Source organism: Macaca thibetana, chromosome 13, assembly GCF_024542745.1.
Source record: "Macaca thibetana thibetana isolate TM-01 chromosome 13, ASM2454274v1, whole genome shotgun sequence".
NCBI classification, from domain to species: domain Eukaryota; kingdom Metazoa; phylum Chordata; class Mammalia; order Primates; family Cercopithecidae; genus Macaca; species Macaca thibetana.
The window spans coordinates 17471628-17489093 of NC_065590.1; the positions used below are offsets into that span (position 1 = coordinate 17471628).

General features: G+C 46.7%; 3 protein-coding genes across 11 annotated transcripts in view; 2 read left to right on the forward strand and 1 right to left on the reverse strand.

Moving 5' to 3' along the window:
• The window catches only part of MTLN (mitoregulin), a 1146577-nt gene that overhangs the window by 898829 nt on the left and 230282 nt on the right, over positions 1–17466 (forward strand). The gene's annotated exons all lie outside the window — the stretch shown is intronic.
• ACOXL (acyl-CoA oxidase like) overlaps positions 1–17466 on the reverse strand; it is a 294217-nt gene that overhangs the window by 252592 nt on the left and 24159 nt on the right. For 3 of the 5 annotated variants that reach the window (XM_050753121.1, XM_050753122.1, XM_050753123.1), the window contains 6 exons: positions 14302–14388; positions 13864–13962; positions 9626–9740; positions 9247–9336; positions 6404–6476; positions 2061–3116 (listed from right to left, as the gene is read on the reverse strand). In XM_050753121.1, coding sequence (XP_050609078.1) covers positions 2927–3116; positions 6404–6476; positions 9247–9336; positions 9626–9740; positions 13864–13962; positions 14302–14388 — 654 coding nt within the window. In that variant the 3' untranslated portion in view covers positions 2061–2926. Of the gene's footprint in view, positions 1–2060; positions 3117–6403; positions 6477–9246; positions 9337–9625; positions 9741–13863; positions 14026–14301; positions 14389–17466 lie in introns of those variants that run through there. The other 2 variants (XM_050753124.1, XM_050753125.1) reach the window with 2 other exon arrangements.
• The window catches only part of NPHP1 (nephrocystin 1), a 364586-nt gene that overhangs the window by 43722 nt on the left and 303398 nt on the right, over positions 1–17466 (forward strand). The gene's annotated exons all lie outside the window — the stretch shown is intronic.

The window sequence follows — 17466 nt, forward strand, 5'->3', positions numbered from 1 at the left end:
TGCAGATTCTCCACCCTACCCCAGCGCTGCGGAATCACACATCCTGGGGGTGGGAACCAGCTACTGTGCAGCACCAAATTTACAAGAGGAGCTTGTCTTAGCTAAAATATTTACCTCCATGCAAAATCAAGAGAAGTGGGCCAGACCTCATTTACATTGCTCACTCTTTCAGGTGCCCCAGCTTCCTCCTCCTTCTGAAAAGGCTTCCCAGCATCCCGGCACAGGCTCCCAAGCCCCCACTCCCTCCCCTCCCAAACACATTCGCTTCCTTTTCCTCGTGTTCTTGGTAATCATTGAATTTACCCAGGCATTTCTGACACAAATTAGATGATGGTTAATACGGCAAGGCTTTAAGAGAAAACCTGAAAGTTCTGAGGAATGCCATGGAAATGAAAGAGAACCATGAAAAAATACGACATTTGGGAAAAGTTCAAAATGACCGGGCACGCTCAGCCTTGAGTGAATGTCACTGTGGGGAGCTGCAGTGACAGTTTTCTAATACACAAGGAACGCACGTAGGAGAAACGGATCCATTTTTCCACTCATCAGCAAGAGCAGAAGGAGAAGGACCATCTTAGGTTTCAGCCGGGAAAACATATGTCATGTGTTTGAGCCATAGGGGAGGAGGAGCTGCCAAGAGGGCCGGTGAGATCATCCTCGCCAGAGACGCTGGAGATGAGATCACAGCGGCCCAGGTCGCCGTCCGGCAGGGTGCCTGGACCACACGGGGTCTGAGCCCTGCTCGGCTCTGTGCAGGGTCTGCCCACTGCCTGACAATCCCATCGCCTGGCAAGGTCTGGATGGGCAGGGCAGATACTAATTCCGGGTTACTAAGGTTTGCTTCAGACACCCGGGAATTCAAAGGATGCTATGCATTTCTGCAAAACACTGCATATTGCCTTGTTACTTGGAGGCCACGATACCAGGTATTTGTTTCATGAGAATGCCCATGTCTTCCTTTCCTTTAGCCAACTCTTGTCCTCCCAGTAACAGCAGCAGCAGCAGCAACAACAACAACAACCATCCCACAAATAGCAGCCACGAGCTATGGAGCATTGCACTGGGCCAGCGCTGCACACACACCCTTCTCTCACGCCTCACCACCATCCTAAGACCCATTTCACAGATGAAGAAATTGAGCCCTAGGGAGCGCTATGGCCTGTTCACAGCCCCACTGCTGGTCATGGGCAGGATGAGACTTGAGCCCAGGGCTTTCCTGCCCGTGATCATGATCTCTGTGTTGCCAGGAATGAAGTCTGCACATCAGACAACCAATAAGGGAACTGATGCGAATGTGGCCCCCAAGACCCTCCTGGGCCTGGCAGGGGCTGGCCCATGATAATATCCAGTAGAAAGGAGAACATGAACCTTTTAGGAATCACTCACTCTGGCTCCTCTCCCTGAGACACCACCCCCACCCTGCTCTAGATCTGGTGGTATTTAAAACCAAAGCCCTCCTGGAGGCTCCCACCTCCGCCTGGTCTGGTCTGCACCACCCCACGCCTTGTCCCACGCAACCCCACTGTGGACCTCAATGAGCCTACAGGGCTGCTGGCGGCGTGGACGTCCTTCACACATCATCACCCCATCAAAACCAACAAGAGCGGGGTTTCCCAGCAGCCTGCCTGGCCACTGTCCACCATGAGTTTTTTATATGCACCCAGCACTCTCCTCAGAGGGCCCCTGAGTCAGGACGGTCTGCAGGCTACTGCAATTAGAGGGGATATTGTGCAGAGACTGCTATCACGGCTTCAGCTAACCCTGCATCTGATGTTTAACCAATCTTCCCTTCCACGCAATCCTAGGCTCGTCTGGCTTTTCTATTTTTGCCTCTCTCTGGAGTCCTGAGGATGGCTGAAATGGCTTCAACTGCAGACCTGAGGAACCAGTTTTCCTCCGCACTCTGCTGCTGTCTGTGCTGACGCCTTTGCAAGGCTCTCTGGGGCCCCATTCAATTTCAGACGGTTCAGCCAAGGGTCCTGAGCCCCTCCTGACATGGGACTTCAGACCTGAACACCCACCTGGCCCCACTGAAAGAACCACCACAAAACAAGCACAGGAACTGGGGTGCACGGGCGGGCGCGAGGCCAGGCTGAGTACGCATGCTGATGGCCACAGCTGTGCCCCTCACAGGAAGCACCGTAAGGGGAAGCCTGGGTCAGGGCAGGCCATCTGTGAAGTGTGGCCGACACCGAAGCAAGTAAAGGGCTTTCCTGCTATTCAGACGACTCCGGGCTGATGTCAGGCCTGGAGTCAAGTGAATGAAATTTATTCCTTCTTGATGGAAAAGTTGGACTCAAGCCCCAGATGTATATTCCTGGGGAGACTTAATTTTTCTTCCAGCTTCACCAAGCTCAGTGGAGCTTAAAGCAGGCTTTTCCTTCATGCAAAGAGACAGAGAAGGCCCAGAGAACAAAGTAGCCTGAGGCCCTGGGGAGGAGAAGGAGGCCCTTCCAGAGCTTTGCTCTCCAGGCTCCTCTGTCCAAACCAATATATACGGGAGAGTCAGGGCAGGGAGGCAGAGATGGCTCCTGGAGGTCTGGCCTCATGGCCTCCAGACTGTGATGGGAGAACGTTACGCCCTCTATAGACACATGAGGATCAACACTCCCGGATGAATTCAGCCAAGACACACCAACCTTTGCACACATGGACCAACCCTTAGCTGCTTCTCCAGCAGATGTGTTTGCTCTGAACATCCCGTTCTCCCTGGTCATCTCTCCTGGCTCTATTACCACGATGCCTGTGCTCCACCCCCAGGGTGAGCAGCACACATCTGGGATGTAGATGGGCGGGATCCCCTCTTAAGAAGGGTGTAGAAATGTTCCCTGTGGATGGCCACCTGGCACTCCCCAGCATCTAACCGGGAACCCTGGCCATATTATACCAACTGTGGCTCAAGAAGCTCAGCTCCTGAAATTGTTACTCATCCCTGAGCCACGAGAGAATTCACAGTAGATAAATTAAAATCAGAGTCCACTACCTTAATGGCACCCATAGCTTGGAAAGCCACAGCTAATCTCGAAGGGGTCAGTGCTGCCAGCATGGCACTGAATCTTGCGCTCTTGTTCCTCGTAGGGGAATGGTACTGTCTGTCTGGAGCCACGGAACCAAACCTGTGGAAAAGAGAGGGGGGGTTTCACAAAAAAGCAGGACATAGCACCACGAGAAATGACGTCAGGTGGCTCCCATGTGCACACGCAGGGAAGCACTCGGATTTCCCCATCGTGGAACTTCCCCCTTGAGACAGAGAGCAGATAAGGGCAGGGGGAGTCCCTCTCCAAGAGATGCTGAGAAAGGCTTGACTCAAGGGAGGTAGTGGTTTCCTGAGACATTAAACCAGCACCGGAGCCTGACTGTGCAGACCGCGCACTGACCCACTTTTTAAAAACTGAGATGTAATTCACATACCATAAAATGTATCCCTTCAAAGTGTACAATTCGATGGATTTGAGTATAGCCATGAAATTGTACAACCATCACCATGATCCTATTCCAAATCATCTCACCACGCCAAAAAGAAACCCCACGCCACTAGCAGTCCCTCCCCATACTCCCCTCCCTCCAGCCCCTGGTAACCATTCACCTACTTTCTCTCTCTATGGTGCCTGTGCTGGGAAAAAATTCACATAGATGGAATCATATCATATGTGGTCTTTATGTCTGGCTTCTCTCACTCACATGTTTTCAGGGTTCATCTGTGTTGTAGCATGTCAGTACTTCATTTCTTTTCATGGTTGTATAGTATTCCATTGTATGGATATACCACATTTTATTTCCTATTTCCTCAGTTGATGGATATTTGGATTATTTTCCCATTTTTGCTATTGTGAATAATTATGCTACCGACATTTGTGTATAATTTCTGGTGTGGATATATGTTTGCAATTCTCTTGTGGACAATGTTTTCACACATACCTAGGAGTAGAATTGCTGGTCATAAGATAATAACTTTACAGTTTTCAGGAATGGCCAAACTGTTTTCCTAGTTGGTGCCACCATTTTGCAGCCCTACCAGCAATGTATAACAAACAGTCCTAATTTCTCTACATCCTCCCCAACGCTTGTTATTGTCTGTCCCTTTAATAAGAGACATCAGCTGGGCATGGTGGCTTGTGCCTGTAATCCTAGCACTTTGGGAGGTAGGTGCAGAGTGGTATTCGTGGTGGTTTTGATTCGGATCTTCCTAATGGCAGTGATGTGGAGCATCTTTTCATATGCTTAGCAGCCATTTGTAAATCTTTAGCGAAATGTCTATTCAGATTTTTGCTCATTTTAAAATTGGGTTATTTGTCTTTTTATTCTTGAGTTGTAATAGTTCTTTCTATATTCTGGATACTATACCCTTGTGATACTAATATATATGATTTACAAATATTTTCTCCCACTCTGTAGGTTTTCACTTTATTCATAGTGTTCTTCGATTCAAAAAAAAGTTTTTTACAGCTTTGATGAAGTCCAATTTATCTATTTTTTCTTTGGTTAGTTGTGCTTTTGGTGCCATGTGTAATAGATTGCTTAAACCCAGGTCACAAAAATTCACACCTGTGTTTTCTTCTAAGCGTTGTGTAGTTTTAGCTCTTACATTTAGGTCTGCGATCCATTTTGAGTTGATTTTTGTATATGGTAGGAAGTAAAGGTCCAACTTCATGCTTTTGCACATGGCTACCTAGTTTGTCCCAGCACCATTTGTCAAAAAGACTATTCTTTCCCCATTGAATTGTCTTGGCTCTGCAGTGGAATATTAATTGACTGCAACTGTAGGGATTTATTTCCAGACTCTTCATTCTATTCCATTGTACATATATCTATCCTTATGCAAATATCACACTGTCTTGATTACTTTATAGTAAGTTTTCAAATCACAGGTGTGAGTCCTCCTACTTTGTTCTTCTTTATCAAGATTGTTTTAGCTATCCTGAGTTTCTCGCATTTCCATATGAATGCTGGTGGTCCTAAAAGGGCCTGGGGGACTTTAGCACCCACCAGGATAACTGTGAAGATGCTTTTATTGCTTCCATTTCATTTCCTATCAATTCACAGGAGGAAAATGTTAAGCAGAATTTGGTCCACTTTAAGATTTTTTTCTTTTTCTTGTTGCTTTATTTCGTGAATTGACATATAATAACTGCATACATTGATGGAATACAGTGTGATGTTATGATACATGTATATATTGTATAATAATAAAATCAGGGTAATTGGCACATTCATCCTCTGAAGCATTTATCAATTTTTTGGAATGAGGACATTTAAAACTTGTAACTATTTTGAAATATACAACACATTATTGTTAACGATATCACCCTGTACAATATCACACCAGAACTTATTTCTTCAATCCAACTCTAACAGTATCCATTGACCAACTTCTCCCCATCCCCTCCTCCTCCTTACCTTTCCCAGCCCCTGGTAACCACTATTCTATCCTCTACTTCCTTATCCTTCCATTTGTTTAATTTTTATTTTAAGTTCAGGGGTACAAGTACTGGTTTGTTACATAGGTAAACTTATGTCATGGGGGTTTGTTGGACCAATCATTTTTAAGTTTTTTTCCCATACAATTTTCTTAAGCTTTTGGCATCCACTACACGTATCTGCTGGCAACAAAAAGGAGCAAAGCATTCAAGGGAAATCCATGGGGAGTCAGGAAGACAGCTGGTTGTGTGCACCCTGATTGCTGGCTTCGTCACAGATTTAACATGACTATGGCTCAAGATTTTTATTGGATGCATGAAACGCTGCTGAGAAAATTAAAAGTAGTTGGTGTTTCTCAGCTTCTGTGAAAAGCATCATTAACCCCTAGAGCTCCACCCCCAGAACACACCTGCAAGCTGAAAGATGGTGCCTTATCCCCTGCCACTCACAAAGGAAGCAATAGCACCCATCTGTTTATAATGGGGGGAGGGGAGGAAAAAACCTAAATGTCCAACAATAAGAAATTGATTATATAACTTATAAACCATTTATTTAACAGTCTATTATAATGATATTAAAGATGATAATGCATGTGTGTGCTTAGCATTACATAAAAGCATTTGCTATATAATGTTAAATGGAAAGTACAGGTTATTTTAAACACAGAATCTAGAAGTGGATCTCGTTTAGTAAAAATCTGACACCTTTCTCTCTTTAGACATATGGGCATAGAGAAAAGCCTGGAAAGACGTACATTTGAAGTGTAATGGTCATTACGTCTGGACAACAGCATGTTGAATAATTTTACATTTTTTTTTTTCTATCTGCAGATGTATCTTTTCCAATTAGTTGTCAACAAACCTGTAGGGGTAGTTAGGGGTAGACTGCCCAGATACACAGCCCACGAGACCCAAGAACCAAGCCAACTTTGGAGAGCAGTGAGGTCATCTGCACCATTGACCTGAGTAAAGGAGAAACTACTCACTTATCCAGCGGGTTCTCCCTGGGTATCCGAACCTTGTCAAATATTACCATCCCATTGTCCACACCATGCAGACCTGGCAAGAACAGAAAAGGGGAATGGATGCAGCATCAGAAGTATTTTCCCTGCTACTTCCCAGGCCTGTTGCCACTAAAATACAAAGCCCCTTATTTTACTTCCAGAATTGCTGGTGCTTTTTCCTTTGGGATGGACATGGGGATGCTGTCTGCTGTTTCCTTGGTGAGCTGTACCTGTTTCTTCCACCAGCCTGGCCCCTTCCTCCCTAGCGAGAATGGAGGAGAATGGGCTTTCCTTCTGTGCAGCCTGCACGCTTTGGGCATGCAGTGGATGCACACCTACCTCCCGAGCAGTGACTGTGATTAAGAAAGGGAGAGTTCTGGCCGGGCGCGGTGGCTCAAGCCTGTAATCCCAGCACTTTGGGAGGCCGAGACGGGCGGATCACGAGGTCAGGAGATCGAGACCATCCTGGCTAATACAGTGCAACCCCTTCTCTACTAAAAAATACAAAAAAACTAGCTGGGCAAGGTGGCGGGCGCCTGTAGTCCCAGCTACTCGGGAGGCTGAGGCAGGAGAATGGCGGGAACCCAGGAGGCGGAGCTTGCAGTGAGCTGAGATCCGGCCACTGCACTCCAGCCTGGGCGACAGAGCGAGACTCCGTCTCAAAAAAAAAAAAGGGAGAGTTCTAAGCAACTGCAAGAATGGGAAGCTGAAGACAGAGGCAGGGAAGCAGGCTTGCTCTCCCTAGGAATGCAGTGCTCAAATCCCTCCTCCTTCCCAGTGCTCTCTCCTCTGCACACAGAGCAAACTGTTGACAGCAAATGCCCACAAGACAAGGGAAAACAGCCACAAGGACAGCAGGAAATGGGGGAAGCAGTGGGTAGCGGGGAGGGGTGGTCCTGAAATCTGGCAGACACATTTCCTAAAGATATCTGCCAGAGTCTGGGGTCTTCTCTCTGTGAAAACTTAGAGAGATTTAATCTAGGGGAAAACAATCTGTCTTTATTCAGAGCTTCACCCCTTGACAAGGACACACGTGCGTTTAGCAGCTTACAAGGGCACCAGAGCAGACTCTCTGCCATTGCCAGCATTTTCAATGTCTGGCACGACTTCACAGAACTCAGCCTACCCCTCTGCTCTCAGCAATATTTGACATGCAAGGAACTTTCAAGGAGCCCAGCCCAGCCAGGGTCTCGGTCACCTCTGGGAGATACATCTAAAACCTCACAAACCCACCTGCAGCCATGCCTGCAGTCGTGGCAGTGGACAGTAAACACTAAGGGGCCAGGATAGACTGTCCCCTCCACCAAAGGATGGGCCACTTCTTCCTTCTTCTCTTACTGCTCTTCCTTCTTTTTTTTCCTTCTCTCCCCTTTCTTGGCTTGGCATGACCTTGGCCATGAGCGGTCACTGGAGCATACAGGCATGTCCTGATCTCACCAAATGTTATGGGTTAAATTGTGTCCCCCTACCCCCCGAAAAAGTCATGTATTGAAGCCCTAATCCTTATACCTGTGTATGTGACCTTATTTGAAGATAGAGTCTTTACAGATGTGATCAAATTAAAATGAGGTCATTGGGGTAGGCTGTAATCTAAATGACTTCTGTCCTTTATAAGATGGGGTAATTTGGAGACAGGCATGCACACAGGGAGAACACCAGGTTAACATGAAGACAACCGTTTACAAGCCAAAGAGAGAGTCCTAGAACAAATCCTTCCCTCACTGCGTCTGGAGTTGGTTCCTGCTGGTGGATTCATGGTCTTGCTGACTTCAAGAATGAAGCTGTGGACCTTCGTGGTGAGTGTTACAGCTCTTAAAGGTGGCACGGACCCAAAGAGTGAGCAGCAGCAAGATTTATTGTGAACAGCCAAAGAACAAAGCTTCCACAGGGTGGAGCGGTTTGCCACTGCTGACTGGGGTTGTCAGCTTTTATTCCCTTATTTGTCCCCTCCCATGTTCTGTTTCTGTCCTATCAGAGTGCTCTTTTTTCAATCCTCCCCAGGATTGGCTACTTTTAGATTGCTGCTGGTTGGTGCATTTTAGAGAGCGCTGATTGGTGCATTTTACAGAGCACTGATTGGTACGTTTTAAAGAGCACTGATTGATTGGTGCATTTTACAATCCTCTTGCTACAGAGCACTGATTGCTGTGTTTTCACAGAGCACTGATTGGTGTGTTTTACAATCCTAGCTACAGAGTGTTAATTGGTGCATTTTACAATCCTCTTGTAAGACAGAAAAGTCCTCCAAGTCCCCACTCAACCCAGGAAGTCCAGCTGACTTCACCTCTCATCACCACTCTTAGAAGGAGCCAACCCTGCTGATACCTTCATCTTGGACTTCCAGCCTCCAGAACTGTGAGACAATACACTTCTATTGCTTAAGCCCCACAGTTAGTGGTATGGCAGCCCTAGAAAACTAAGGCACTGAGTCAGTCCTCAGTACTCACTAAGGGCCTCATGAGCACAGACAGCAGGCAGGTGGCCAGGGGTGCAAAGAAGAGAGCCACAGCCTGCCCCGTGAGAGCCCCCAAGTCTGAGATGAGAGAAGACAGAATAGCACTGTGGACAAAACTGCCTCGTTACTGGAAAATTTGAGAAGCTGGGAGAAACTGAGACCAATGCACGTTCATAAAAGGCAATCTACAACATTCCTGAACAGTTCTACATAAAAGACTTCATGAGGCTTCAAAATCCGGACATCTTCTCTGGGGAAGTTTTCTCCACCCTCACTGTTTCGGTAATGTAAGGTAGGTTAGATTCTCCTTGAGTGGGAGGGGGAGCAGGTGGGAAGAGTAAGCACAGGAGAAGGGCACCTGGGGACTCACCCTCCTTGTACATCCTCCTATCAATAGCTGTCACTCCTGGGTACAAGCTTCCATTTTCATCCCGGACAAGAACGATGAAACAGTGGGGCCCTAAGGAAGGCATCGAGATCATTATTAAGCTCTCCTTCCTATAGCTTTACTTATTTCCTGGAATGGTATAACATTTCTGTGATTCTCAGACTCACTCAGTTCTACATCTGTGCACCACACATGAGAGCATATAATGTCAAAATGTAATGATAAATTTCTTCATGCATATTAGGAGATAAAGTTTGTACTGAATTACTTACAAGATAAAAGCAGCTCTGTGAAATGGGTTTTCACCAGTAAATAGTACTAATGAAGAGAATTATTCTAGTTGTCTGTGTTGGTAACAAACCTTGAGATCTTCCATCTACGATGAGCTGGGCAAAGACGGCTGCGTAATTCCTGTACATGGCATTTCCAATATACATCTTCTCGGCATTTTCACACGGTGTGTCAATTACAAACTCCTACACAGAAACAGCAGAGCAACAGTGTTTCCCTTCCCATGGCTCATTTCAGTTCCCTGGCTCAAGGCAATGAATACTGTGCAAACAGACCCACATGGTGCAGGGTGCCATTTCCAGGGGATTTCACAGCAGAAGAGAAGACAACCAGAAGGTCACCTGGCTCCATGTCTTGAAACCAACACGACTGTGCTATCACCTCAATTCACTTATTCCACCTCCACCTCAACTTTGAAAATGGCTGGAGATTAAAGTGATTTTTCAAGGAATAATCCAATCCAGAAAATAAGTTGCCAATTTTCAACCTTTAAAAGGTGTTCGTTCTCTCCCTCCCAGTCTCTCCTGTTTATAATGCCGGGCTGACATGTGTGCTGTTTGGCTGAGCCTGTCTGGCTTTAATATATAAAGGCTTTCTTCAATTATCTCTCTAGACTACTCCATAGCAAAGTTTTGACCTTTCAATCATCCAACACCAAAACCTCTAAAAACTCTGGTGGTACGTGCTCAGCTCTCCACACCCCTCACCTCCAAACAGCCCACCTGCAAGATTTCTAAAACAGGATGCAGCACCCAATGATCTGGGCCCTTAGATGGCTTGTTCCAGGGTCCACATCTGTGAGTTGCATTTCATCTGCCGGTGTTCACTCCTTCTGGGCAAATCACTTGGTTCCTCACTGCTTCCCAGGCCCTGAACCTTCCTGCCTCCATGACGTCTTTGTTTAAATGAAAGCCAAGTAATCAAAGGCCAAAACTGTATGCTTGGATAAAGCAACACCAATAGACAGCCACGACCTATCCCCGCCGCTGCTTACAGTATCAGCCCAAACAATTTTTATTTTTATAAAAAGAAATCCCTCATTTAAGCTTTTGAAAATGTCTATTTTCCTGATCAACGAATATAATAATTAAAGTTTCCCAAAAGAGGTTCATATGTTCAAGTGCCTAAAACAGAAGAACTTGTAAATGAGAGTCTTTCCTAGGAGGGAAAAATCTTAGAATGTACCATGCAGTTTGTCTCTGAATATGTCCAAGGATTCCAGCTCAAAATAGTCTGAAACTAACACTGGTCATGAAGAAACAGGAAGAAAATGCAGGGGTTTTGTTCTCAGGCTCAACTCAAAACTCCGTCTTCTCTTTCCTCCTCTCTGGAAACTGACATAAGGGTCACAATGGAAATGCTCCCCTCACTTCTTGGCTCTCCCCAATCTCTGTTGCCACCTGGGTTACCTTTAAGCCTCTTGCCAAAAAGCAACTGGCCCTGATGCCAGCTCTGAATACAGGGCACCTGGGGCAAGTTGGGAGCCCAGGGGAAATGGCAGAGAGTGGAACTGCACATTTAATTGGAGTTGACAATATTGAAGATGTGACTGAACTAAACCAACAAGCTATTGATCATGCAAAGATTGTCTCAGATTTCAGACTATAAAGTACATAGACAACGCTTTCCCGCTGGCCAAGAAATACAGTCTTGAAGCCTAAGAAAACATTCTCTGACAGATGTTTGCACAGGGAAACTTTTAACATGTGCGAGAGCTTTTCAGAAACATAAACGGACATGCTGGATCTTTTTAAGAGACGTCTCTGGAGGCCACCCTTGTCTTATCAGGGCAGCCAGGGCTTCTCAAGGAGAGGCATTACTTGAGGCTGAGTGCAGTGAAAAATAACAGCATAAAAATACAACCCATGTGGGTGGGGGCATGCTTATACCCAGGGTAAGAAAGTGAAGTGGCAGAGGAAACACTGGCCTGGCAGAAACCATCTGGTGGGATGGGGAAGGGAGAAGGAGGCCACTCGTCCCATAAACATTTGCTACGCTCTGGCCACTTCTGGCAAAATGCTTGATTTGGAAAGTTTGCATCAGCCAAAACCCTGGCGTTAAAGCTGCATCTAAATAACGCACACCATGTGTGTCGGTTTCTGTAATAATTATCTGTTGAAGGCCAGCAAAATGGTTAGTGTTGTAGGCACTAAAAATGATGCCTTTGGCCAGAGAGTTCATAACCTCATTTATTTTTGCTATTTAGAATAAAGCATAAAAACAAAACTCTCTCTTATCTCTTAACTATCCATACCACTACCCAATCCACCTCCCAAAAATAAATGTAAAACAACCAACCCACAAGAATGAATAACCAAAACATGTAAGAGATTTAAATGGTCCTGGGGGACAGAACACTTATTTAACAAGCTCTAGCATTTTGAAAGGGAAATGAAGGGGAAAACACAGAACCCAATGAAGGCAGAAATCCATTCCTGCTATGTCAGTTCTCGGTGGTATGAGTTTATGATGGGATTGTTCTCTCTCCCAGCCCCACGGGAGACGGTGTTCACCAGAGGCCCCTCGTCATTATGATTGCAACTTTGCAGGTCCCCTGTCAGACAGTGGCAGCTGCTGAGGCACGCCAGGTAGCTAAGTCATTTATGCTGTTTGGGGAAAATGGGACCAACACAGGAAATTATTTTTGTAAAAAAGTAATAATTGTAAGAAGAAACAAGTAAATAAAAGCTGTGGGTGTTTTCCCCCATCAATGACAGCAAGGTGACCTCAATACCATGGCTTCAGGAGAGGAAAAAAATCGGCCAGCCAAAAGCCAGAGGATGTTAGGTCGGCACGCCACCACGGGCAGAAAAGCCAAGCTGCTGAGGGCAGTCCCAGCGGAACCTAACTCACCATTAACTGCATAGCCAGAGTCAGCTGCTTAACCTCTATGAGCCTCCATTTCCCCATCTCTAAAGTAGGGACAATAATGCCTCTTTATAAGATTACAGAACATTTGAAATGATGTTACAAGTAGACTGTTTAGCCTGGTACGTGGCACATCCGTGCTCAGTTTACAGGACCAGTTTAATGTTGCGTTTCTGGAACTGTTGCTGGGAGGAAACATAGAATAACTACACAGAGGGAGTTTGATACAGAGCATGGCACTTCGCAAGTGGTCAGCATAGGGTAATGCTTATTCTCGTTCTTACCATGATCTTGGACATCACTGGCTGCTGGAGAGAACTAACATCCGGGCAGGAGGAAAAGCAGGGCATCCTCCAATATACCCCACCCCTGCATCTGTCATTCCAGACGCCGGCCACCTCCAACCAGCATTTCCGGGTCAGGAAACCCGCTAACAAAAATCCACACGCTCAAGGACAAACTGCAAAAATAAAGAAGAGATGAAGCAGAGCAGCCACACGGCCAGGCGGCACCCGCAGCCACGCTCGGGCACGTGCTTGCACACACCGACTGACACAGCTTCATTTCTAGAAAGAACCTCAACATTTGTTTATCCCTTTGTAGTTCTTAGGAACACCCAATATCAAGCAAGAAACTATAAAGGAGAGTGAGATAAGCACACAGTCACTTTCTTTTTTGGTGGGGAGCAGGGGCGGGTGTGTGTAGGAGTTAAAGAGATGGGAATGAGGGTTACAAAGCAGCGTCCCCAGGGTATGTTGTGACCCACTGTGGACAGAGCTAGCAATGTAGAGAGACTTAGCCAACATCTTTTTAATTAGCAAGAAGGGAATGGAAAGGAAGAAAAATAGAGAAGAAAACGAAAGGAAAAGGAAGAGAAAGAATGAAAAGGAAAAACCTCAGCATTGACCACATATAGTAAAGGTAGAAGAGTCAGATTGTTTGGTAACACTCTTGTTTCTGTTGTCATGTAAAATGTCAATGCAGGTCACGGTGAGGGACAGCGCGTGATCACAGTACAGAAGACTCAGCTCCTGATAAGGTGGCCCCAGCACAGTGCCCTCCTGACACAGGGCACAATGGAGAGGATCAACAAAGGCATCTCCTCCAGTCCTTTCCTGCTACTGCTAGCAACGAGAACAAAATGGCTTTAGTGTTGTTCTCTTGGAGTTATGACAAGGGATTACATTCACAAGTGCACACCAAGTGCTTGCGGCAGTGTTCAGTCTCAAAGGCACCATATAAATGTTGGCTGTGTTGGGTTCATGAAGGCTGAGCAAATATCCACCTCTATTAAAACACTTAGACATTTGATCTGAATCTCAGCTCCTGAGGCCAGAGAGCACACACAGAGGGTGTGAAGCTGGACACAGAAAGAAGGAGATCTGGTTCTGTCCAGGTTTTCTGCTGCCCTGGACGGCAGAAGAAGGACAGATTCCTCACCTGGGCAGAGAGGTCAATGGTGGCTTCGGTCTGGATCCCTCTCACATTGCTTCGATGGCCCCTCTCGGTCATTGCAAACATCCCAGTGTATTTCTGCTTCTGGAGTTTACCAGATGTTAGAAGGGAATTAGCTGGTCAGGCAGCTGCTCCAAATGCAGACCCCTTGGGCCGTTAAGAAAGGTGGTGAGAGAGGGACAGGTGTGTTGTGGAGAAAATTATAAAAATGCAGTCTGATAACAGCGAATGTGAGCTTAACAACACTGACAGGCTCAATGCAACATAAAAAAGATAGTCTCGGAATTCTCATTTTCAACAAGATTTTTGCTGACACAAATTCTGTTTTATTTTTCTTCAAACACACACACACACATGCATATCTATCTACTACCGATTTTTAAGGCTCTCCATAGAAGACTGATATTGAGGAAAATACCATACCTGGAGAGGCTGAAACCACTTAGTAACATGTTCAGGGCTTCCGACATTCCTGATAGCACCACCAAATAGCCAATAAACTATTCCACACTGGAAACAAGGACAATACAAACCATCATTAGCAATAGTCAGTAATCTAAAGACAATTCAATCCACGGCCAAACTCCAATCAGGGAGCAGCTCTTCAGCCCCCTGTGCTTTACCTAAGCCCTGCAAGTGGCCTGCTTCTTTGCCCTTCCTCTTCACTGCCTGGTGAGCTCCAGTTTCTCTCTACAGACATGGCTCATGAGTCACTCAGGACTGACACAGAAAGTCAGTCCTCCATCCTCAGGCCTCCCAGATCCCCCCCCATCAAATGAATGCTCCGAATGCTCATTCTGCTTTGTCCTCTCAGGATCTAGCTAAGGGCCTGATGCAGAAGACATGTAACAAAGTGCGTGTGCAATGACCCTCGATGCTGACCCCTGTCTGCGGAGGTGAGTCTGCCATGAGAAACAGTGTTTCCTTACAGGAAGGTGGATGGAAGAGGCAATGCTGCAAAACGAGCAAGCACGCAGCTTGGGATGAGCGCCCTGGGTTTCCATCCCAGTTCAGCTACCCACTGGCTGCAGGATCTCGGACAAACGACATAGTAGTCTCAGCTTCCTCATCTGATAAATGAATGATGTGAGTACCCACTTACTGAGCTACTGAGCTTACAAGCTCATTGACTCTCACAACAACCCTGGAGAGAAAGCATCGTCATCCCCATTTAACACCGGAAACTGGGATTCACAGAGGGAAAGTGTCTCACCCAACGCCACATCCTCAGAAAGTGGGAAGGGCTGAGGCTGAAACCCAAGCTACCCAATGCCTTATAGTACTTCATATGGTAGCCATGAGGATTCAGTGAGAGTCAACTGCCAAGCCCTTTGCTTGCTCTTTTGTGGGGTTTTGGTTTTTGTTTCTGTTTGTTTTTAAGAGACAGAATCTCACTCTTTCAGCCAGGCTGGAAGGCAGTGGCATGATCATAGTTCACTGCATTGTCAAACTCTCAGGCTCAAGCGATCCTCCTGCCTCAGCCTCCTGAGTAGCTGGGATTAGGGACTACAGGCACACACTACCACACCTGGCTAATTTTTTTTTATTTTTAGTAGAGATGAGGTCTTGCTATGTTGCCCAGGTTGGTCTCAAACTACTGATCTCAAACAATCCTCCCACCTTGGCCTCCTGAAGTGCTGGGATTACAGGCATGAGCCACCATGCCTAGGCTGCCTGGTCTTTTGTAAACCCTGGAAAAGTGTCACTGACAAAGAGGAGGAGGAAGAGAAAGAGGATGAGGATGAGAAGGAGAAGGAGGAGAAGAAACAGGAAGAGGCAGAGTGGCTTGAGCAGGGCCGTTTGGAAGGAGCAGGGTGACGGACTGCGAAGACAGAAGAACTTGAATGTAGGGACATTTGCTGTGTCTGCAGGTCAGAGTTCCTTCCCCCTCCTAGCTATACAACCCCAATTTTCATCTGGGGAGCCCTCCTCCCCTAGAATCTGTCCAAGTGGTTTGTGGGTGATGTTGACCCCACCCCCAGCTTTAGGATGAGTTGGGAGCCCAGGACTGGCTGATCTGGCCAGACATGGCTCTCAGGATGGATTCACGATCTGGGTGGGTCCATTTGGAGTGGAAGCCAGGACACAAGGCTGAGCTATTGTGGAAGAGAAGCCCTCTTTTGTGATGTTATGGAATCTGGAGGGATGGAAGCCTGGGGCCGTATAGCCATGAGCTGGGGAATGAAGCCAAAGTATGAGGACCAGGTTAGGGGAAGGAGGCAGAATTGAGAGATGGGAGAGACCAGGTCATGCACACCCAGACCTGAAGCCTGGTACACCCTGGACTCCTGAATTACAGCAGCCAATACGTGCCTTTTTTGCTTAGGCAAGGTTAGCGTGGACTTTTTTCCTGGGGTCACTGCATCTGGATGAGCTCTCTGTTCATACCCCATGTGTATGAACAACCCGATATTAATTTTGTGAAATGGTACTGGATCAACTCTAGCAGCTCAGACCAGTTAACACGCTCTGGCATCAGGACAGACGAATTTCACTAATCACATCTGACATGTGAGGTGCTTTTCATTTGGAGAATCATAAAATATCCTGGGAAGATGATTCACACCCCGATGACTCAGCTCACTTCTCTACAGAATCATCGTGGGCACTGCAAATTGCATTACTAATTCCAACATGGGAAATGGAAGCAACCCAAATGGTACATGTTTTTTCCCTAAACCATCTTGGGAGTTAAGTTTTAAAAAAATATTTTTCTAAAACTAAAACAAGTTAGGTTTTCCACCTCTAAATCTCTCTGGCTGGTGCCTAACGCACTCTTGACAATATATTCCTCTTCTAGGTTTTAAATCCTTTCCTCCTCTTTAGGAAGAGGGGAAAAAAACCTAGAGCATTTTATTCACATTTTGAAAGCCCTATTCACTAAATGTCTTAGCAGGCACCCTGGGCTGTAGAAGTGAACCTGTAAGTTTGCAGGAAACGGCAGCAGTTGACAGAGGCAGAGTCTGCGTGACCTCAATCCACACAGTCAGGTGAAGTGTGGGGTTCATTTCCCACAAAAGTCACATTCTCTGAATGGCAGCTAATCCAACCAAGCTGGACCAAATGCAGGTGGAGCTCCTGGGGATTGGAAGTGGAGGGCTCCCTGGCCTGACATGCTTTCAGCAGCTGCCTTCTGGGAGGGACATGGGCCCCAGCCCACAGGCCAGGAAGGAGGCAGACAGGGAAGGGGGAAAGTAGAGGGATTCAGGGTAGATTCTGGAGATGGAGTTGATGGGATGGATTTGGGAGGAGAAGGAAAGAGAGGACTCCGGGAGACACCTGAGTCTGTGGCCTGAGTTTCCAGGAGGATGGAGACCCATTGATTGCAGTACAGCAGCTTGGAGGAGGGGCTGAGAGGAGCCAGAAGGAGGGTATGGACTCCTTAAAACAGAAATGCTGAGGCTGATGGGAGGTAGGCATCAACCCATCACTTGGGAGTGTCGCAGAGTGTCCTCCGAGAGGACGCTGTGGCACTCCTGTCAGACTCCCCAGTGTCCTGCCCCTGGCAGACCTCAGGGAACAGGACACAGAGAGGACCATTTGCTCTGAGACAGACTGCAAAAAGCAGTGGTAAGAGGGAAAAAGTAG